The sequence below is a fragment of the Esox lucius genome, chromosome 5 (assembly GCF_011004845.1).
Source record: "Esox lucius isolate fEsoLuc1 chromosome 5, fEsoLuc1.pri, whole genome shotgun sequence".
NCBI classification, from domain to species: Eukaryota; Metazoa; Chordata; class Actinopteri; order Esociformes; family Esocidae; genus Esox; species Esox lucius.
The window spans coordinates 23,915,573-23,938,394 of record NC_047573.1 but is presented as its reverse complement, the minus strand read 5'-3'; the positions used below and the strand labels follow the sequence as shown (position 1 = coordinate 23,938,394).

The following is a 22,822-nucleotide window of genomic DNA, read 5'->3' as shown; positions in this document are numbered from 1 at the left end:
AAGAATGCAAAAGTTACATTTAAGAAGCAAGTGTACTGGTAATGTTTTAAGCAATTGCAGTGACCTTGAGTGGCTCAACACTGCATCTGACCTATTGCTCCAATGTGATCAATACTTCACCTGATTCTGTTACACAAGTCAAACTCAACTGCGTTTCTCCACATTTAAAGGGTCCAAAACCCCATCCACCACCTACAAAAACAATACATTACACTTAAATATGAACTGGTTTACTGCATAGCCATCACGTTGGTCGTTGTACAATGCGGGTGCCTTACTCAAAGTGTAAAGTCACTAGGCTTTTCATGAACACAACTACAAGTGGAAGTGATGCCTCAGAGTTAATCTGTGAGTGTCGGTGCACTGTGGTCACCAGGAGAATGCAGCACAACGTTACGAGGAGCAGTTGGAATAAGACTAGGCACAAGGAGGGCCGATACAGCAGCCTTCTATAGGTTTAACCTGACACCGTGGAAAGGACAATCACAGGGAGCTACTATACAGGTTCTGTACATGTGACGGTGATCTACACCAATACTAAATGTCCCATGTGGTACTAAGTATTATGCGATTCTGTCCTGCCGCAATGCTTCACTACACAGGTGCTATACATCTGCAGGAGTCTGGCGAGCGATCGGAGTGACATTGACCAATCCAACCAGAAAGTGGACGGCCCCCCCCAAACGTGTCCGCATCTGAAGCAGACTGAACTGACGTGCTAGGGCTGTCACTAGGCAACAGTTCCCTATGGTGTAATGTCTGATGGGCGGCAATGTGAATGGGTTTAATTTTGAGCTGATCAAGGCTTTGGGTTACAAGTCCCCAGAGAGGATAGTGCAGATACGGTCTGTAAACCTTTATCCCTTGGTTTTCGGTGCCCCTTTTTCGACCAGCGGTACTCCATGTCCATCCGTCCGATCCTCTGTCCGTCGTTTGGTCAATACCTGCGTTTCCCGAGCTTCCCAGTGTCTGTCATGCAGGTTTTAGGCCGGAGTGCTGCATGATGGGAAACCAAATATGGTTTTGGTTAATGTCATAGAAAATTGATGGTTTACGCATACAAAAATAGACAATGAAACCTGTGATTTCATTTGAATGTTCCCCCTCTTGTTTTTGATCGGTCAAATTAACTGGCGTGTATTTTACCAGGCAAGTGGACTGAGAACATACTGTCATTTACAGCACCAATCCGGGAGCACTTACAGAACGCTTTGCCAGCTCAGGGATTCGATCAAGCCACCTTTCAGTAACTAGTTAGATTCTCTTATTGCTAGGCTACCTCCTACCTGAAAACGGTTCATTTGTGTCTCATTGGTGACTATTATACCTGGTATTTTGGATGCTCCGCCTGAATTGCTTTCCCTACCTGGATCAGCGGTTTGTTTCTTCTTGTTGTGATGGACAATCTGATTCTCATTAGTCATTTTCACATCTTGGTCCTCCACATAGTTGCTGCGGAACAAAACAGAGGAAAAGCCAAACAGTTTTACTTGTGTCTCTGCACAAAGCGCCCAGTTGTGTGAAAAGGCTGGAGTAGGGGACACAAGACAACGGACAAGACAAGACAACAAAGCTTGAAGCCAGCAGGTCCAAGTGTTCTGTCCTACAGTGAAGCGATAGCCTGGTGGAGCGGCAGGACAAGGACATTGGTTGGAACTAGAAGGAGACATGAACTCAACCTGTAATGACACAGATCAACCACTGGGGGGACTGACTAACACAAGGCTAATGAGAGCACTGTTACTCACTGTTTCAGATTGTAGTGTCTGCTACCTCGGGGGCTGTGGTGGAGAGAGCATATCCTCGTTCAACACGAGTCACAAATTGGAAGACTTCAATGCCAATCGTTTGAAGCTCTGACTAACAAGAAACGTCGGTCCTTGAAGAAACCCTGCGGTACGGGCAGTCTCCTGTGCACTTGCGTCATACATATGGTAAACGAACATGGTAAACGACTTCATAACCTGCCTCTATCGACCCGTGAAACGGCAGATCGACATAACAGAATGAGCACGTGTGTGAGTTGATGGACAAGCAGTCAAACCTATGCACATGCGCATCATGCGCGTGAACTTTGATGGACAGGCAGCAAAGCGAATCGGTTTGTCATGTAACTCTGCGGTGGCCAATCCCCTGCTAGGTTACCTGATGACAGTGTTCCTTTCCCGGTGGGTGATTCGAGCGTTGTCGGTAAAGAGGATAGTGTGGTAGGGCACCAGCGGGTCACAGGAGGGCACGATGCCCCGCGCCGCCTGGCTCACACTGTCCAAGATGCCGTTATACACCAGGAGGTCATCCACTAACAGCTACGACAGACAGACAAACACAGACACAAACCTTACTTCAGCCTTTCAATATTATTTGCCATATTAGTCCATTCTGTCTTAGGTTCACATCGTTCGGCTCAGCTCACAGCTCCTGAGATCTGGTTCGGGTTCGTGCAATAAAGGAGAAAGAGCAGACATACCCCAAACTCCTTTACCCCCCTCTGAGGCGTCTTGGAGTAGTTCCACAGTTTGATCATGGAAACGGTCACAGGCTGGTCGAAGATGACGTACACGCGGTTCACCAGTCCAGGGAGCACCGGGGCTAGCCACATGTGTCGGCCGTCATGCGTGTTGTTCACGCCGTCCACCAGCTTATCTGGAGTCCTCACATCCCCGTTCACACTGTCCAGGACGTTCACACTGTCCGGGAACGCAGCGATGTCTAGGAGAAGCCCTGTTCAAGGATGCACTCTAAACTGTTGACTGGAGCCATTTCCATCTCCCCATTCTACATTCCAGGGAATGTTCCACTATGTTGTAGGATGAACTAATGAACTTCTTGGCATCCGTTATTCATAATGTTAGCAGAGTGTTTAAGGTGAGGATTACAATGAAAGGAAATGAATTGTAGAAGGAGAGGCTTCCAAAACGTGACTACAGCAAGCTTTTCCACAGCAGCTCTAAACACACTTGATTCAACTAACTGAACCCGGTGTTTTAATGCTGGGCTACAACAAAAACCTGCACGCTATGGATTTCCAGGACCTAGCATTTCTTAAGCCTAGTGTTTAATATTTAGGGCCAGTATTCAAAAGGTTGATCAAAACCCTCACCTGTCATGGAGATCTGCTAATCTGCCTTTAACCCTAATTGTCCCAGGCACTAAACCGTTATTGCCCCAGCACCACCTTCAATAACCCTTCCCTGATGTAGACTCACACGCTTGTATGTGTGGACCAGGCCGTAAGTGTAGATTTCCGCAGCAGTGATTCTTTGTGTGTGTGAGTGTGTGTTGCTAGCACTGTAGGTAGGATACTGTTGTCACTGAGGGGGATCTTCTGGTCGTTTTGGTCGTAGAACTCCAGGCCATTCATGCCGATATAGTAGGGGTCCCCCCAAGTAGTCAGGAGCTGCAGCTGGAAGATGACTGGAGGGTCAAAGGTCAAGGAAGAGAGCCGTATACACACCCAGGATAATCTCCGGGTCATTTAGTGACCGTTTAGATTCACAGTATCCCAGAGTAAAAACCCAATTATACATATGCTGTTTTACATCGTATATAGGGAATTCTGTGGGACTACTTCTTGTGAGCAGTAGGTGGAAGGATACACCCGCAAGGCATGACAGGGGCTTCGTAGTCCATGCTGGCCTGCTCCTGTCTCGTAGAACCAGACCTGAAAACCACAACACAAACTGTAACTGCATTCCTGGGCAGCTGAAACACTTCATCCTCTCTTAATCAGAGACTAATTATGACCTGGGTCACCAGTTGAAGGCAGTTAACTAACAGGTTGAAACAAACAAACCAAAAAGGTTGACCAAATTACAAGAGCCAATAATTAAAACTACAGCTACCATGGTTCCAGCCAATTGGCAAGATGGCACAAACACAACTGAGCCCGGAGCAGCCTACAAGTACTCACTGAAGTGTGTCAACAGAGTTCTCTTCTGTACGCTTGGTGTCGAGGCCTGCATTGTGGGTCTGGAGGAAGTCGATAAACAGGATCTCCTGAGCAAAGTCGAAGTGACAGTTCCCTGGTCCCTTCCTGATGAGGAAGCCATCTGCTGGGGAGATGACTGTATCGTCCAGGGACACATGGATCACCTTCACCTACAGAACACAGGATTAAGGATGTCACAAATGAGAATACTAATAAACATAACTGTGTTTCTATGGAAGAAAAAAGGAATCTCCCCCAAAACAATATATCCCCGGTCAATATTCAAAGATATGAAGTTTTATGTTAGGGGGGGGAATATTAAGTAATTGTATATTGGACGGACAATGGCGTTGATGAAAATCATAATGACTTTTCACTTTACATTTGCCAAGTGTATTCACACACTTTGAATTTGACCATGTGTACATCTTTAACGACAGAAAATGATCTTAAAAGGGCGGGCGATTAGGGGTAATGAGATTTTGGCATTGAAGTCTTATGCACCATGTCGACGGCACGCCCATCCTGGAGGTTCAGGACCATGGAGAGGGTGTGTTGCGAGAGCCCACAAGAGCCGAGGAACGCTTCTGGAATGGCCGAGAGGCAGCTAGGAAGGACGGCTCCGTCCTCCACGCCTGCCTCTCATCAAGGGTAATGGGGCAGGGTTTGGAAAGGGGAGAAGGAAATAGTGGAACTAACATTGGGCACCTTATTTTTACAGACTGCTGAGACGCTGAAGTCAGCCCTTGCCAGCCAGTTCCTCTCCAGCAGCCGATCTCAGCCACGTTTCTTCAGCATGGTCAGTTCTCCATTTTAAGTTCACCGACCCTTCTTTCTCCATTGTGGATCTATTTTGTATTTGCATTTCGTTTAAATAAAAAAACGCCCTGGGGCTTACAATGCACTGTTTTTGCGGTTTCCCCGTGACAGGATACTTCCCCTACACTACCAACCAGGTACCCCCCTGGCGGCTAACCCGGTGACCGTCACTCACCCCCCTGTACGAGTCCTCCGGAGTCTTGTTGTAGTTCCACACACGCAGGCCGGCCACCGTCTGGCGCATGCCCAAGTTCACCGTCAGCGTGTGGCGCTGGCCACAGGAGAACGGGATCAGCCACATGTGCTGGTCGTCGGTGGTGATGTTGTGCCCGTCAATGAGCCTGGACAGAGGAGAGAGGGACCACATGGTGGTGTACACAGGAAAGCAAGCGCAGACCCGAGTTCTGAATGCAGAGGAGCCTGCTGCAGCCTGTCTGCCACCTCCGTCTACACGGCTGGCTGATCCGAGGGGTGCACTGGAGGGCACTGCGGCACGCCCTTGGCATGACTGGGCTTGTGCTAAAGACACAGTCAGACTGCACTCTACCAGCCTGCTGTTCAGACACTCTGAGGAGGTGCACCAGGCCCCGTGGGCATGTGCTTCTATATATAGATTTACACCACAAAGACTTGAATTCAGTGTAAATTCGTTGTTGGCACTGTGATACTCACAGGTTAAAATCGGACAACGGTCCACATTTCATTTTGCAATCCGTTTCGTTTACATTCTACCCTTGGTTTGATCGATCTATGGAGATAGAACCAAGGGAAGATATGCAAACACACACACACAAACAGTGCTGACTTGTCAAGGGTGCGTGTGTCCTGGCTGTACTCCGGCAGGTCGTTGAGGTCCCGTGGCGAAGCGTCCAGCATGGTCAGATCCAGAGGCAGGCTGTCACCCTCCTTCCCGACCACCTCCAACCCCGTCAGGCCCAGGTAGTGGGAGTCCCCCCACGTCATGCTCAGCTCTATCCTAAGGCCTGGAGAGAGAGAGCCGGGGAGAGGAGAGCATGTGGAGAGAGAGAGAGCCAGGGAGAGGAGAGCATGTGGAGAGAGAGAGCCGGGGAGAGGAGAGCGTGGGGAGAGAGAGAGCCAGGGAGAGGAGAGCGTGGGGAGAGAGAGAGCCAGGGAGAGGAGAGCGTGGGGAGAGGCAAACAAGCTTTTAAAGGACAGTAACATTAGGAATTAATTAACCAATGCTGAATAACACATTTAAAAGCACTCACACTTTCCGCTGTACATTCCCGGGATCTGCTCCAGGGTCTCTAGTGACTGGCCCACTGTAGGGTTCAGATGGAGTTTTAACTGAAAAGGTCAGGCAATACCAGTTAGTATTGTCCTATCAGTGTCCACAGAACACCAAACAAACTGCTGACTGGAAATAGAATAAGAAATCAAATTACTACACTGACAACATTTAAAAAAACACTGGCGTTATGAAATCCTATCTATAAAAAAAAAAAACATTACATAAATGGACGGGTGTGTGCCAGTGGGGTGTGTGTATTTGTGTGTACAAAAGGCCATGTATATGGGAGTCCCAGTTGGTCATGAACTCACAGCGAGGTCGTCCTCGGGTCTAAAGCCAGCCTGAGTAAAGGGTCTCTCCTCCCCCTCGCCGTCCGCCGTGCGGGGCCTCTGCAGCGCCTCCTCATACCCAACCAGCCCCTCGGAATCCCCCGTCTCCCCGCAGAACGTCTCGTCGTAGCGCGACATGGCCTCCAGGATGTCATCGTCTGTGGTGAACAGGATGGTATCGCCAAACTGGTCCAGACCTGGGGAGTGGTCAGCACAACTCTGAATGAGAAACCTTTAAAGCACAGAAACACCAAGGCTAGAAATGCCTATCATTAATATGCAACAGCGAAAGTAGAGGACAACATGTTTACAATGCCAGATTTTTGTTAGGAGTTGTACTAACCAACCGTGTGACCTCCCAGAGACAGGTGTATTAACCTGAAATTATGTGAAACACCATTTCAAACAGGTGGACTTTCTTCAAGTAATTATGTGACTTCTACAGTTGGTTGCTCCACAGCTCATTCAGGTATATCATAGCCAGGGTGAATACTTACGAAATCAATTATTTTCTGTTTCATATTCGCATTTAATTTAAAACAATTTGCAGATTGAATTTTTTACTTCAACATTATGGACTAAAACACCTGATTACATCAATTTCAATTTCTTGTTGTAACACAAAAAGTCCAAGGGTGATGAGTATTTTTCAGAGCCACTGTATGACATAAAACGTAGTGCAGTTGCAGGCAACAACAGCAGAGAGGAATTAGGCTGTTTGAAAACTAGAACAAAGCTGTGCCAGGTTTCATTGTTTTTAGTTGTTTCAGCTCTCATTCCAGAAAAGTCTGGAAACCCCTGTTTTGATGCATGGGCAACAAAGGCACTAAGCCTATTCTGTCACCGAACAAATGTTGTGGTTCTTTGATCAAATATAAGTTGTCATTTCAGTGCTGCAATTTTGAATATAGGGTAGCAAATGAACCAAATACATTTGGTTCGAAATACATTTGGTTCCATAAGTCAGAACCACTGATTTAAATCATGTCTATAATGCAAATTGCTAATGATCATGAAGCTCCTAACATTAAGACCTAGCGAAGGCTTCCAGCAGTGAAACTATAGAACCACGGGAGGCATTTGAGCATCCAAAGCCAAAAACAATCCCTAACTCATGCTTCCGTACCTCCAGAAAGTGTCCCGGACGCCTTGGCGATCTCTCCCCTGAAGATGCACCTCCCGTCCAGCAGCATCTCCACCTCCTTCACCCCCCTGAACGAGTGGATCCTGGACTTGTTGTAGTTCCACAACCTTATCATGGCCACCTGGCACGGCTCGGCAAACTCCAGGTAAACGACGTGACTCCTCCCCTGAGTGAACGGCGCCAGCCACAGGTGCATGTCGTCCTGTGTGCGGTTGACGCAGTCGATCAGGTTAGTGACCACGCGCGGGTCCTTGCCGTAGGCGGGCAGCACGTTGATGTCGGGCGGGTCGGCGCGGATGTTAGCGGGCCGAACGGGCAGACCGCTGGAGCTGAACACCTCGAGACCGTTGAGGCCCACATAGTGGCGGTCGCCCCACGTGGACAGGATGTTAATGACCAAGCGCTGACCGCATGGGAGGACCGGAATCTCAAACTCCTCCTCCCGCTCCGGCTCGCCGGAGACGTCCTCCTCCGGGTCATCGCAGAGGCCCCCGTGAGGGGCGGCGGAGGGGAGGCGGAAGGAGGGAGGGGAGTGGCCGCAGGCGGGTCCTCCCGGGCCGGCAGAAGGGGCCGCGGCGACGGGTCTGGAGGAACGCTGGAGGAACTCGTCGAAGATGTCGCCCTCCAAGCCCATGTTGGAGATGCGACCGCGCTGGCACTGGTTGAACTTGGTCAGGGAGTCCCAGGACTCCATGAGGGTGTGGTCCTGGTCCTGCTGGCTGTGGAGCTGGGCCCGGGAGGCTCGTTGATGCCTCCGGTTGCTGCTCCCCGATACACAACCTGGCTCCTCTGGGGGAGCAGAACACACACTAATGTAATGCACAGAGAACATGAAAGTGCAATGGGGAGCTTATTTTGGAACTGTTTTCTACATTGTAGTAGTAGGGTTTCTACTAGATTATCACAATGTCAGATATGTAGAAGAGACAGTTTATGGTAATGTTTATGTAATTGTTACATTGAATTGTTACGACAGCTGGTGGCATGCTGGGTAAAGAGTCTATGACCTACTTCACGCTGACAAGTTCAGCAACAATAGACAAAATCAGCACAAGCTCTGTGTGTGTGCACATCTCTCTGTGTGTGTATGACAATGTGTGTAAGCGTCTGTGTCTGTGTGTGTCTGTGAGCCATGTTTATTTGTACAAGTGTAGACTCGGAAGAATCCATCTCCACAAGGATTTTATGGCAGATCCCCACTTTGGAAAATGTGAATTCCTGCTTCAGGTTAGGTTTAGGGAAAAACAATGAATTGAGTTAGGACTAGGTTAAGTGTAGGCAGAAAAGTTAGGTTATTGAGGTTAAGGTCAGATTCATGGTGAGATAACAGAAAACATGGATTTCTGGACTAAGGTCCCCACAAGCATAGACAAACAAGCGTGTGAGTGTTTCCTGATAGGGGAAAACAACTCATTCCTAAAGGGTCGGACTGGGTGTCTGTTGTCAGGGAGATAAAGAGGGATTATTATTGGGAGGAGTGGGGTTGGGATAGCTAGACGAAACAGGCTTGCATGACAGAGGATTCTGTCTCCGGCGAAAGAAATACTTGAACCAAAGCAGGGAATGCAGACGCGTGCAGTCAAACCTATGGACAGTCCAGCAGCTCCACGCTGATGTTCTTCCCCTGGTTTGGTGTGGCTGTTCCTGGCCGAGCTCCTGCGTCCACTCACGGGTCGGTCATGGCGGGGCTGGTCGCTCAGCTCCTCCAGCACGTCGCCCCCAAGATCCAGAGTGTCTGCCCCCCACTGGGCCCCGTTCGCCGTCCTGTCCGCCCCCCGACACACCCTCCCCGGGTTACAGCCCATCTCCGGGAGACCCGAGGTGGCGGACGACGGGGGGATCGGAGACCTGGGCTCCGCAGACTGCTGGGGTATCAGCCAGAGGGGTCTCTCCCTCGCGGCCTCGCAGCCCTCCGGGGAGCTCCGGGCCAGGGGCTGCAGCCACTGAGGAGTCCTGGAGGAGGACGGCTGGGTGGTGACCGTGCGCTCCGCGGGCTGACCCGACGGCTCCAGTGGCCGTTTCGGATGGAGGTCCGGGGCCGGTAGGTCGGCGTCGAAGGAGTCCCTCTGAAGGGGGGCGCGGTGCGAGGAGGTGGGGGCGATGGGTGGGAGGGGAGTGTGCGTTTTCTCCTGCATGTCTCTCCGGACCTGGGCTAGCCCGTCGGAGGGAGAGAGCCCGTGGCCGGGGTCCTGGTGGTGCCCTCTGCTGTTCCCCTCCGTGCTCCAGTCGTCATGGCGCTGCGGGCTGGTGGCCCGCAGACTGTGGCCGGACGCCACGGGGCTGGGAGAAAAGGACTCGGGCACTTGAAGGGCCTGGAGGTCAATGCTGGTGCTGTAATCGAAGACCTGGTTCCCGCAGCCCTTCTCCAGTTCGCCTTCAAACACCAGAGTGCTGTTGAGATAAAGATTCACATGCCGGGCTCCAACATCCAGGTCCTGAAAAAGACCAACACAGCTTTAAGAACAGTATTATATTCAGTTAACACTGGTTCCTGTTTAGTCTAGAAAAACAACATTATTACTCCAAAGTCAAAACCTAAAAAAGATGTCAGGTTAAATATACCAGTTGACATGACATATGTCTACAGTGCCGCTGGCCAGGAAGACTTGTCTAGTTGCAGGCCCCCAATGTCATTTCTCGACTGTTTCCCACAGGTGCGTCGACACGGTCAATCGAGCTAAAAGAGAAGCTAACTGTAAGTAGCCTCCTAACCAACACACAGGGTGGATGGCTAAAACCAGACCATTCAATCTCCTCCCATTAAATCTCATTATATCAGTGCTCCCCCCCTGAATCCTACAGCGTAATGCATCTCCTTACCTAGGAGTCAGTGAAACCACCCTGTTCCCTATATGATGTAGGGTTCCAGAGACCTGGTTGCCTGGTCTTTGTGCACCCCCGGTCCGTCCCCTTGGCGACAGCAGCAGTAACCCGGGTGTCTCCTGACTAATCCTCCGGTGCTAATCTCTCACTGTTCCACATTTGGGCTGACTGGCAGCTCACACAGCCACTGCTTAAAGACAACCCCCCACCCCACCCCCACCGGGCGCCTGCTGGTGATCATCCCGGAGTGACCCCGAACGAGGACTGGCCTAATGGACCAATCGGAGGCTGTCGGTTGAATGTGAAGAGCGTACAGTAGGTGCTATGAACGGTACACACTTAAAGACCCGCAGGAAAACAGCGCCACTGGACATAACTGGCTGCCTCTATCCCAAGGCTCAGTCTGAAGGCAAGGCACTATGGAATAGGGATTCATTATAGAATCAAGCAATTATGGCCCTTCACCCGATTCTTACATTGAGGCTCTTATTGTAGTTCCAGATCTTGATCCGGGATATCCCAAAATCTGGAGAGCGCTCCGCGTTCCTGATGATGAAGTAGAGTTGGACTGGAGGATGGAACGGGCAGGTCCACATGTGACGCTCTTTTGTGGTCTGGTTGTCACAGAACAAAGAGGAACATTTAGAGAATAGTTGGACGTTTAAGAGATGGACAGAAGACTCATGTTGGATGTTGAAGCAATAAGACTGTGGAATCAATAATGCTTTATCGTGTACAACAAGAGCTAATAACAGCTCGGGAAGTTATATGATTCCTTGTAATGCATTAATAAAGGGGTCTTTAAATCGCACAAGGTATCATCACACAACCCCTAAAATTATATATAAATGGTTAATGCAATGTACCAAAACATTTCCAAGCAGTTACATTCCTGTTATCTGTTAAAAGGTTAAAGGTGAGAACTTGATTCACCTTAGCTTTGCCATTGACCAGCGCTCCGAGGTTCCCAGGGTAGTCGGCGTTCCGGATGTCTAGGTCGTGCGGCGACACATACAGCTTCCTGTTCCCTGGGCCAAAGAACTGCATCTCGGTCAGCCCCACCTGGTCCCTGTTCCCCCAGTTACTCAGGATCTCCATGGTGACGTACAGGGTAGGCGGTGTCTCCGCCAAAGACCAACTCATCTGGCGGCATGACAACAAAAGGATTTCATCAGACCAATCCGTCACTTCATTCAGATTCATAGAATCAGAACACTGTGTGTAGGTGTTGGCATATGTATGTATGCAGAGGGCGTGTGCGTGTCTCTCCAACCCTTGCCTTCACCGTCTGCCTCACCAAGTTCATTAACGCTTAGTCATCCCTCGCCCCTGACATCTGATGGGTGTGACTCACCGCTGGCTTGCTCCCGTCCACCTTCACTGTCTGAGGCGTGTCGAAGTTTGCGCCCGCTTCCAGTTTCTCCAGCGCCTTCAGAAGCCGCTGCTGTTGCCTGGAAGAAAACCACTACTCATCAGTTCTACTGTCTCTCGCCGCGTCCATAGTCTTTGACCTTGCTCCTTCTCAGTGCCTACGGCAACATATCCGCGGTCTCAGAGCGTTGATTAATACTCTTCACATTACTGGCCAACGGCGCTGCTTCAAGGTCAGGTGAGGTTAGGTTACCATCGACAACGGTTCCGATGGTCGGGAGCGACCAAGGGGGATACAATTACTGGTGCAGCTTGGGCCGCCCGTTCGAGATTTACCGCATCAACATGGGTCCTGTAGTGAGTAAACAGTGTTCTCACCCTGGCAGGGGCAGCGCACATCACACAGAACAGAGGTCAGTGTCCTTCAATTCAAGAGCCGCCAGGCCACACACCAACACAAGAACACCTCAAGCCTCGTCTCATTCTCTGCAGTAGGCAGGGGTACCATTAAAACCTGTCTAGTGATACATTTTCCTCCATTGTGACAGTCAGGGAGTGGATAGTAATGTAGGCGTCAGACCCTATAATTGGTAGAGGAAGCGCTAACTTCTTGTGGTGGGTGAACTCTGATGTGTCAGTAGCCTACCTGGGCCCCATCAGGGTGATTCTCTGCATGGCCCGGGTCACCCCACTTTCATCATGGTCGTCGTCGTCGCCACACAGCGAGCCATTCATCGTCTGGCGTCCCCTCCTCGCCTGCGGATTAGCAACGAAAGGGACGGCGTGCAAAACGTAAGTCGCTACGGCGCAGATCACAAGGGCACGCCAACTGCAGCGCATCCTGGTGGAGTCCGTCAAAATGGCACCCATTCACGGGATACCTTCGGTTGACGCTACCCGTCTTACCGGGGTACGGCTGAGGGCCCTGGGCTCGGGGCTGTTCAGAGGGCTGTTCTCCCTCTGCAGGGCCTGGAAGACCCCGCACGCGGTCTCCTCCGAGTCGCGCTCCTCCCGGGAGGCCTTCCTCGCTGCAGACAGGGGACGCTCGACCCGACTCCTCGGCCCTGAGAAAGAGACAGAGGGAAGGAGGAGGGAGCAGAGAGTCCTAGCCAGGTCAGAGACCATGTCACACTGGACAGTTCTTCAATACGTTCTAATGTAGCTCATTTTCAAATGAAGCCTCTTAGTTCGAAGAGAGACAAGTCAGAACATACGCTGGGGCTCTCTGACATCCCTGAACTCCTTTGAAGAGGGCCTGTCCAGAGTCTTGCTCTTCACCAGCACAGGTTTGGTGGGGACATACGCCTCCATGTTGTCTTTTCTCTTGGCTGACAGCGAACGCTCCATCTTGCGACCTACGGCATCACAGAAGAAGGGTTGAGAAAGTTCAAAGGTTGGTGACGATCTGAGGAAAATCCCTGGCTACATTTACAGACTCCAAGCAGGCATCTCCTTCAGTTCAATCTCAATGACACGAAATATCTGGAAAGGTAAATCCTCAGTAGGTATCAACCAACCACACACACTACAATTTCAGATCAATGCAAACGACGTGAGAAGGAAGCCGCTACAGTACACTATATTTCATGGACCCCTTGGGAGAACAGCTCCGCTTTCACAACAGCTAATGTGGAACCTAATGAAACAGAAAAACGTGAATGAGCCCGGTTGGGATAACACAGTGTTCTGAGTGTTTTGAGTACCTTTAGGGGAGGGCCCAAAGTCCAACACGATGAGGTCGGCGGGATCGTGAAGGCACCCTTTGGTCCCGGTGGCTCTAAGGTGGTTCATGTGACTAGATGTTTTCTTGGAGGAAGAGGGAGGCAGGCCGAGCTCATCCAGGCTCTCTGTGCTCTCCTCCCTCTCGATCTGCTCCTCTACCCACTCCTCGTCCGACTCCTCCCCCTGCGACCCCCGGCCGCCGCCGCTCCTCCGCACGCTCACCTCCAGGCTCCGACGAATCGCCTGAGAAAAAAAAAAGGCCACATTCAGCAGAAGGGATATGAAAACTAGCCTTCCTAACAGACCAGCGCAGGCTTTTCCTCCTCCATTTCAAGAGGCCAAATGAACAGCGCTCCGACCACTGCGCGTGATACTAACCCCGAACCAGGTTAAAACTGAGCTATAACCCAAGTTAAAGAAACAGGACTGTTATACACATTATGACCATTGATTTATACGACGCACTGAAGGGGAGTGTCCGTCTTGATGACAGAGGAAATGAAAAAGGCTGTAAATTTACACTCAGGCAGCCCTCTCCGGAATAAAGCTCAGTGATTTGCAGTGACATGTAATCTGGTGAGATGGAAATGGGGACGATGGCTGCATTTATGGCCCTTTTCTACATCAGTGTCTTGGATATCTTAAGGAGGGGAGGACAGGAGAGAGCAAAGCCCAAAGAAGGGCCAAGGAAAACAGTTGTTCTCTCACCTTGACCTCGTCGATGTTGAGTAGGACCCGTTCGCTTTGTGGCTCAGGCTCCGAGTGGCTCCCTCGACCATCAGCTCTGGGGGAGCCGAACGAACGTGACACCTTGCAGGAGTCGCGTGGGGAGCGGGGACTGAGGGGGCTACGAGGGGTACGTGGACTAGACCGCTGGAGAGGAACAGAGCATAGAGAGATGTGACCGTGCAAAGCCTAACTGGCTCACTTGTCCCCAGGGCTCCCTTGTAAAAGAGATTTGATTATCTCAATGGGACATCCCCTGGTAAAATAAAGGATAAATAAAAAAAATAAAAGAAACTGACAAGTGACACACACAGGCACACACTACTGAAATGACAGACAGTACAGACGCTGTCACACACTACTGAAATGACAGACAGTACAGACGCTGGCACACACTACTGAAATGACAGACGCTGGCACACACTACTGAAATGACAGACAGTACAGACGCTGTCACACACTACTGAAATGATGGACAGTACAGACGCTGTCACACACTACTGAAATGACGGACAGTACAGACGCTGTCACACACTACTGAAATGACAGACAGTACAGACGCTGTCACACACTACTGAAATGACGGACAGTACAGACGCTGTCACACACTACTGAAATGACGGACAGTACAGACGCTGTCACACACTACTGAAATGACAGACAGTACAGACGCTGTCACACACTACTGAAATGACGGACAGTACAGACGCTGTCACACACTACTGAAATGACGGACAGTACAGACGCTGTCACACACTACTGAAATGACGGACAGTACAGGCGCTGTCACACACTACTGAAATGACAGACAGTACAGACGCTGTCACACACTACTGAAATGACGGACAGTACAGACGCTGTCACACACTACTGAAATGACAGACAGTACAGACGCTGGCACACACTACCGAAATAACACACCACAGACGCTGGCTCACACTAGTGAAATGACACACACCGTACTGATGCTGGTACACATTGAATATACTGACATACTGAAATGTGCCTAAGAATGAGTAAACACATATGATGGTGTGGACCAGGCTGGCATCGTACCTCCATCTCCAGGCTGTCGTAGGGCTCAAAGTCTTCGGAGTAGCGTCTCCCCGGGGAAATCCGCAAGCAGGGCCCTTGTTCTGTTTGAATATTGACTGAGTTCTGCCAGGATTAAAACAAAACACCCAATATTATTCATAACACAAACCTATGTTTATGACCACTGATTTGTTCACATGGTTGCTTAGTTGTTATAGCAACTAACAGTGGCGTCCTTCATAGAACAACCAGATTTTTGAGGAGAGTTGAGAAAGCATGAATTCTTAGCTATTTCTACTGGTAAACGTGCCTTTACCTTTGGTCCCATTTTTGCCAAGTAACCGCAGAGGTACAGAATCAGCTTGTCAAAAGCAAATTAGCATTGGAAACATTTCTATTGGTCAATTTGTGTTCATGTTATTGTTTGTTGGTATGTTGTGTCAGCGAGGTAAATGCAAACCTAGTGTTTACTAGGGAGTTACTTATGGGGGCATTAGTGGCACCAAGCAAACGTAATGCTGAAGAGCATTTTTCTGCGTCGTCTTTTAATTATTACTACATGGACATGATCAATGTTGTTTGAAATATGTCTATTGGTTAAAAGTGCATTTCTTGTTTTCTAAAAATTATTGTCATCTTTTGATCCCCATTTTATTGGGGAGGTGGTAACTACATTTGCTACAAATTCTGGAACTTGTGGTATTTTATGGATAGACCAATACAGAGGAAGTTGATTATACTGCAAAATTCTAATTTGCTGGTTCTAAATTATGTTGAGGTGGTCTTGTGTTTTTATGACACAAATGTATCATTTTTAACAATAATAACTGGTACATTGTAACTGTGCTAGGGTGAAATGCTCCTTTAAACTATGTCATTGAAATACCAAGAAGCTTGTAAACAAAATGTCAGACACTGTGAAACATAAGATTAAGTTAAGATGTTTCAGAATGCAAATTGCTAAAACCGTGGGCAGACACACACCACACACACAGATCTAGTGACAAAAAATAACTGCCAACGTGTAGCTGTATTTGTTTGGCCCATGCAATCTATGTAAATGGTGCACTTATCTCCCTTGTCCATTTGGACAACCACAGACTACATTCTCCTGTTCCGACTATGTTTTTACATGTCCCAGCCAAGTGGACAAGTATTAATGGCAAGTCCTGTGTCCTGCAGAATCTTAGGAGGACCTAAGCCCCTGGACCACACGTCAGGGTTACCTGGCTCCTAGCTGTAGCTGTCCATAGTCCACCTGGTTATGTCGCAAAACTAGTTTCTGCCTGGTGACTCCTGGATTCTGCCTAAAGATTTCTTTCCCCAAGCCTTAGGCATCAATTAATTGTTTCTTGCTTTTGGGGTTTGAGTCTGTGAATCTGTACAGGCGTATTGTGACAACTACTGATTTGAACATGGCATTATAAAATACATTAGACTGATGTTGACAAAATGTTTTGATCGCACAAAATAAGTAAACTAAGCAACTTTGAGCATGGTCTGATCGCCAGTGGCAGAAGCGCCAGTTCCAGTAACTCAGAAATGGCTGCACTCCACAGCGTTTCACACATGACAGTGTCTAGCGCTCACCAAGATTGGTGTGACAAACAAAAAAAAGAGACAAAAAAAGTTTGTTGAAGAAGAATGTCAAGAATTTAACAGTTGGGCCACAAATAGGAAAATAACAACAAAGTGAAACAGTGTTTTACAGAAGCACAACTCATCAATCCTTGTAGCAGATGGGGCTTTTGCAGAAAACACCAGCACCGACTTCACTCCTATCTGCTAAGAACATGATGAAGTGTCTTCAGTGTGCGTGTGATCACCAATAGAGAACAATTGAGGGGTTGAGAAACATTGCAGGGTCCAATGAATCCTGATTCCTTCATGTTAGTGGCCTGCACAGTGCCAAGATCTCAACCCAATAAAGAGTATCTTTGTGATAAGAGAGAACAGACTGTTTGCAAAAAATGTACCCCCATTCAGCATGGACCAACATCCTTGTGAAATATTTTCAACACCTTGAAGACCCCATGTTGAAAAGAGAAGAGTTTTAGAGGCAAAAGCATCTGGATATTAAGTGAGAGTACCGCATAACGTGGCCACTTAGTAAAGAATGACTACACAGGACAGAAACAACATGCCTAGATTCAATAGAAATATAATGACTATACAATTTACAAATATAATGACTAGAATAGAAATTGAATGAATACACTATAGAAATAGCTAGACACTAGAAATAGAATAACTTTACAATAAGAAATAGAATGACTAAATTGTATAGAAAGACAGACTAGATTATAGATAAATAGAATGACTACACTATAGAAATAGACAGACTAGATTGTAAAAAAGTAGAACGACTAGACATTGTAGAAACAGAATGACAACATTCTATTTCTGGGATATTGCCAAGAATGCCTGTACCTGAACCCATTCTCTCCTCTGGACTTTTCCAGGGGCAGTGCGACTCCTCTTACTTCGGTTCTCCCCCAGATTGTGGTTCTCCTCCTCTGCTAGCTGCGAACCCCTTCTGGAGGCATCTGGTGATGAGTCAGAGAGAGCAGAGATGCTGCACATGAGCAGTAAAGCCCACCCTCCGAGAAATAGCCAGGAAGAAGACACAGATGGTTCCATAGTGCACAGGAGGGAGAATGGGGGGAAATGGCCCCCAGTTACGACTGTCACCTATGATTTATTCAAAGGCCATTGGCTTACACCGTGGATTATACAACGCTAAATGCTAACTGGGGGTGGGGTGTTCAATTTGAGATGCCACAGGGATACTACCAAGATTTGTCATGAAGTAGTCATAGACAGGGGCAGACTTTACGAGAATGAGAACAAGCAGGTTTTTCTGCGCTCCTCTGTTTGCTTTAATTGTACATTTTAGTATTGCCATTGGTATTGCACATCTATTCATTCCCCATGTAATATACATATACTTAATACTTGTAATTACTTGTATATTTTCTGCCCTCTTCTATTTGCACTTCTGGTTAGATGCTAACTGCATTTCGTTGTATTATACTTGTTAAATGACAATAATGTTGAATCTAATCTAATCTATTGCAATAGAGATTTGTGGTTTATACTTAAACATACTTAAACATTGACACTGTGGCCTTCTGTGTTGCCAAATCTATTTTAGTCCTGAATGATGCGTACCAGCCGTGCGTGTAGCTCTCAGAGCAGGCGGTGGCGAGGTAACAGACTTCTGATTGGGTCTCCTGGGCTGCTTTCTGCCGTTAGCGTTTGCACCGTTTAAATAGATGGAGAAGCCCTGCTCAAGACGCTCCAGCTCGATCTCCTTGGGATCTTTGGATTGCAGTCTCTTTAAGATCCTAGGGGTCAAAGGTCTGAGGGTTATCATCAACATGAAATCCACACCTTTATAGGAGTGGTTTATGAGCCTCCATTTGTAAACATCAAATAAAATGTTTTACGTCTGCAGTTCTGCATGTGCGCGCATGCAATATGACATTGCACATGCAAGCAGATCAACCAGCAGAGCTCTGCCACTTGCGTGTCCGTGTCCCAATCGATCAGCACAAGGAACCAATCAAGGTCTACCTTAGCTATGTGTGAACACTAGCTCTGCCGTCAGCAAGGTACGACACTCCGTCCAGTTCGTGGAATTGGATCTGCCTCTCCCAAAGGCTTGTGTCTCACACGTCACCTGTTTTTGTGTTGAAGGGAGATTAAATATTCATCCAGTGTCTCTTCCACAGCCACACCATGTTTCCCTCCTTGGCACCGCTGGCTTTCCTTCACAGATAGGCAGACAAGAGGGAGAGGTGTCAAGGAAGAAGCCACGGGTCAGCCATTTCAGGAATACACACACTGTCACCATACATGCCGGAGTGCTTCCACCGAGGTGTTAAATCAATTGAAATGATTAACATTTCTTATCCACATGCTGGAACCCTTCATGACCAAGTCAAAACCTTTCCAGGTGGTTCCTTTCTTCCCCAGGTGGAAGCACTTGCATGGCAACATGTAAGATTTTAGTAACCTGACCGCGTCCTACACCTCGTGATTCTCTTGTTAATGAGATTGTATACAAACGAAGGCTGTGATAACACCTCAAAACTCTTGACACATAGTCTAGACCTTATCTTTTGTTAAAGGAAAAGTCCAGCAAGATTGATTCATCCTTCCCTCCAGTATCAATAAGTGATTACATGTAATAGAGAACTTTTCTCAATTCTATGACTGAACAGAGCATTTCATTGTCATCCTGTAAGCATACAATTGCTACATAGTGTGGGTTTCCTGATAACCAAAGGCAAGCAGTAATTGAAAGCTCTTCATTATAATACTAAAAAATTTGCAGGTTTGCAAATAATCTTTTATGAAACCATCTAGGCAATTCTCTGTAATTTTACATGACAATCTTTTTAATACTACCCACACACCAAAGTTACAGGCTGAAAATGGACACAGAGACAGGATAGGTCTCAAACAACCTAGTATACAAGGATATTGCTATTTTACCCCACTCACAAGGGGATTTTCATCACACAGTCATCTACAGGTCAGTCTACAGATTTTCTATAGGATTGAATTGCAGCCTCTGACTGGGCCATTCCAAGACATTGATCTTCATTTTAGCAAGCCATTCCTTTGTTGATTTCCCTATGTGCTTCGGGTTTGCCATGCGGAAAGGAGAAATTATTCTTTAACTTCTGTCAGAGGTCAGCAGGCTTCAAGTTAAAATATGTGATGGTCTTCACAGAGCTGCATGACATCTAACGCCTTCAAAAATATTGTATGTTAATTTGCTGATCTGTAGCCTTCAACAATAAAATTGCATAGATGTTTTGTTAGCTCTTTGTGGACCATGGATATCTCTGCAGTAACCAACCATGAAACCTTCAAGGCAATCCTACAAGGACAGATAACTTTGTTCAGGCCTAATTAGAAGCACTTCTTCGGATATCAGCTGGTGACAAATTATCTATGTCCATGATTAGGAATGTGACTGGTTAAATCTGAATACTGTTAAAACCCCCATTATAATGGAATTTCACACTTATGCAACAAAGGCCCTGGCAGAAATGTAATTTGATCTTTAATTCATTTTTGGTTACCATAACAAAGAGAAACCACATATATTCCCTTCAGGTTAACAACAGAGAGGTATACTAATTAAAGATTGCATGTGGGTGGAGAAATTGGCTGGCAAACCTGTCAAACATGTATATTAGCCAATCTGTAGCCAGATTTCCACCTGAAAACACGGTAGGCGTTTGCAAAGACAACCTGGCTAAAGGCATACAAATTGCAATAGGACAAGAAAACACACAGAAGCTGTTTAAAAAAATAATAAACACTACATACAAGAGATTACAAGAGTGTTTCTTGATTTATTTCAATGAGGCAAGGTATTCAAGCTGAATTGGACTTCATAAAATTTGAAGGGGAGAAAAACAAATAGTAATAATGAGTTAAAAACACAAATGGAGTAATTACTGGAACATTTAGCATTTGTTCTAATTTTGGCTTTATATACTTACAAGGTTTGTGTTTACTACAAGGTTAGTGTTGTCTTTTCTAAGTAGTTTCCACCATTTAGAAAAGACAACATAGACTCAACTTTTGTAGTATAGAGTCAAAATAAGAAGAAATGTTTCACTGTCTCAATAATTATGGAGGTCATTGTACATAGCCCCCTAGGAAGACAAAAGAAAATACTAAATTCTGAAATTGAAAAAAGTGTTTAATGTAAATGTCTAACCATCACTTATTTAATTATAAGATCCATGGAATTCATAAAAAAAAAAAACATGCAGAAACACTTTTGCTAACACACAGACATATAATTGAAAGACAGAAAGGATGTTTTCATACAAAATTTCAAATACAAATGGTGAAAGTATAGAGTGGACTATAAATGCATGCTATCAGTTTACTGAAGTTAAAATGTGATGGAAAAAATAAAAACTTAGTCTTAAATGATAGCATAACTTCAACAATGTTGAATAGAGTATGTTTTCCTCAGAATACATCTTTGAAATTAAGATTATAAATAGGTTATGAGGATGTTAATTTGAGAACTGAGAAATGGTAGCTAAGTTAGCAAATTCACAGGCTTGTGCAAGTTGTGAAAACAGAATGAAATGCCCAGCTCTCTTACATAGATCAAGTTGCAAACTAGGCTTCAACATCTGCAGAAGCACTGTGGGCTTGAAAGTGGAAAGGAAGAAAAGAGAAAAACTGTGAAAGAGGCATAGCACAGAAGATAAACAGCATACACAGAAGACTATTTCAATAACAGGTGCAAATGTCACTTTATCAAGTGGACACCCATTTAAAAGTGAGTTATGTGCGAAAACGTCACTTCAGATGAAGAAAGGTATTCTTAAGTCACTGCAGCACACTGGCATCCTTGTCAGCACCATTTACATCTATAAACCATATTGTGAAGAATAGGTAGGCTTTAAAATGCCACTTAGTTTAATTATATTTTACAATGTATAGCTCTCCAATCATTAACGTAATGTGGTGAGGCACAGCCACGGGCAGGATGAAATTAGCATGCCTAACCAGCATACATTTTTGGATTACATTTGAGGAAATGAATGACCTTTACAAAACTCCATGTCCCTGTCCGAAATGTATCAACATCCACAAACCTGTGGTGGGCAAAGGTTTCCTGGCAGAGACACAAGGCTATCATTTTTTGTAGTGGACGTCCATTAACGTGACCTTAGCTACTGTGTTCTCCAGTTATGTTAATAAGAATATACATTTGCTTACCTCTTTATTCATTGTGTGTCCAAGGCACTGGTTTTCACATTGCCTTATTTTGAGGGGATGTCATTCCATGATGTATAATTTCTATTCTGCTACAAGAAATGTAGAATAAAATTATATTTTCCTATGAGCTTTCAGCTGCAGATGTTGGCGCTGCCGAATGGGAAAGCTACCGCCCCCGGATTCTTTTTTCCCCGGGATGAGTATAAACTGCAAGCCACTGCTAAAGAAATATTGGCTCCTGACAAATTCTGTCTGTAAACAATATCAGCTTTTCACATAGCTGCATTTTAACAATGCATTCCAGACGTTGAAGTTAGCAAAAAATCTGATAAACAGCCTTATTCGTACAGGATAGTTAGCAAGTCGATACCAGCTAGCTGGTGTTGGCTGCAAACCAAAATAACTGTAGCTAGCTTGCTAACCTACGCTACGCTGAAGATTGACTAGGCTAGTAGTGTGTAGCGTTGTCACTGTTTTTCATTAACTTTCTAGATTAAGACAAAAAGAAACAGGTTCGTGAAATAAGTATAATACTCACAATCCATATCATCTCTATTCACGGACATTATTCACTATAATTCAGAATTCAAATGAGATTTTCCGACTCATGTGTTAACAGTGGCTATGTTGTTGATAACAGTTGATGCTGGTTACCAGGAGAAATATCCACCAATAGTAAAAGGCCCTGTGTTGGACACACCCCCTAAGGAAAAGCACAAAGTTTTCTGTGAAGCCTGCTACAGAAGCAAAAAGAATACGTAGGCTGCTATACTTATGTAGTTCTCTTACATTGCTATGATGCAATAATTTACAATCTAAAAATCAGGGCAAGAGAGCCACTGGGTATTTGCTGCAAAAGCAGTAAATCAGAAGGGGATAATAATGCAAACCTCAATAAGAGCAGGACA

General features: G+C 46.5%; 1 protein-coding gene across 4 annotated transcripts; it reads right to left on the bottom strand.

The window, feature by feature from the left end:
* Positions 1–508: 508 nt before the first annotated feature.
* On the bottom strand, positions 509–22,589 carry katnip (katanin interacting protein). Of its 4 annotated transcripts, none has more exons than XM_010894531.4 (28): positions 22,453–22,589; positions 21,915–22,003; positions 18,832–18,920; positions 18,321–18,496; positions 17,580–17,695; positions 15,171–15,272; positions 14,097–14,261; positions 13,370–13,631; positions 12,881–13,021; positions 12,573–12,730; positions 12,313–12,422; positions 11,650–11,746; positions 11,229–11,438; positions 10,772–10,909; positions 9,058–9,907; positions 7,455–8,261; positions 6,311–6,525; positions 5,977–6,055; positions 5,553–5,730; positions 4,923–5,088; positions 3,911–4,098; positions 3,597–3,661; positions 3,304–3,414; positions 2,468–2,709; positions 2,146–2,306; positions 1,749–1,781; positions 1,367–1,452; positions 509–996 (listed from the first exon to the last, which is right to left on the bottom strand). In XM_010894531.4, exons 2-28 carry the CDS (start codon positions 21,924–21,926, stop codon positions 938–940), a joined length of 5,016 nt encoding a protein of 1,671 aa, XP_010892833.3. In that variant the 5' UTR covers positions 21,927–22,003; positions 22,453–22,589; the 3' UTR covers positions 509–937. The 4 variants fall into 4 exon arrangements, with proteins under 4 accessions (XP_010892833.3, XP_019902348.3, XP_019902350.3 ...); XM_020046789.3 differs by having other exon boundaries at positions 21,915–22,000; XM_020046791.3 differs by lacking the exon at positions 21,915–22,003.
* Between the last annotated feature and the right edge of the window lie 233 nt (positions 22,590–22,822).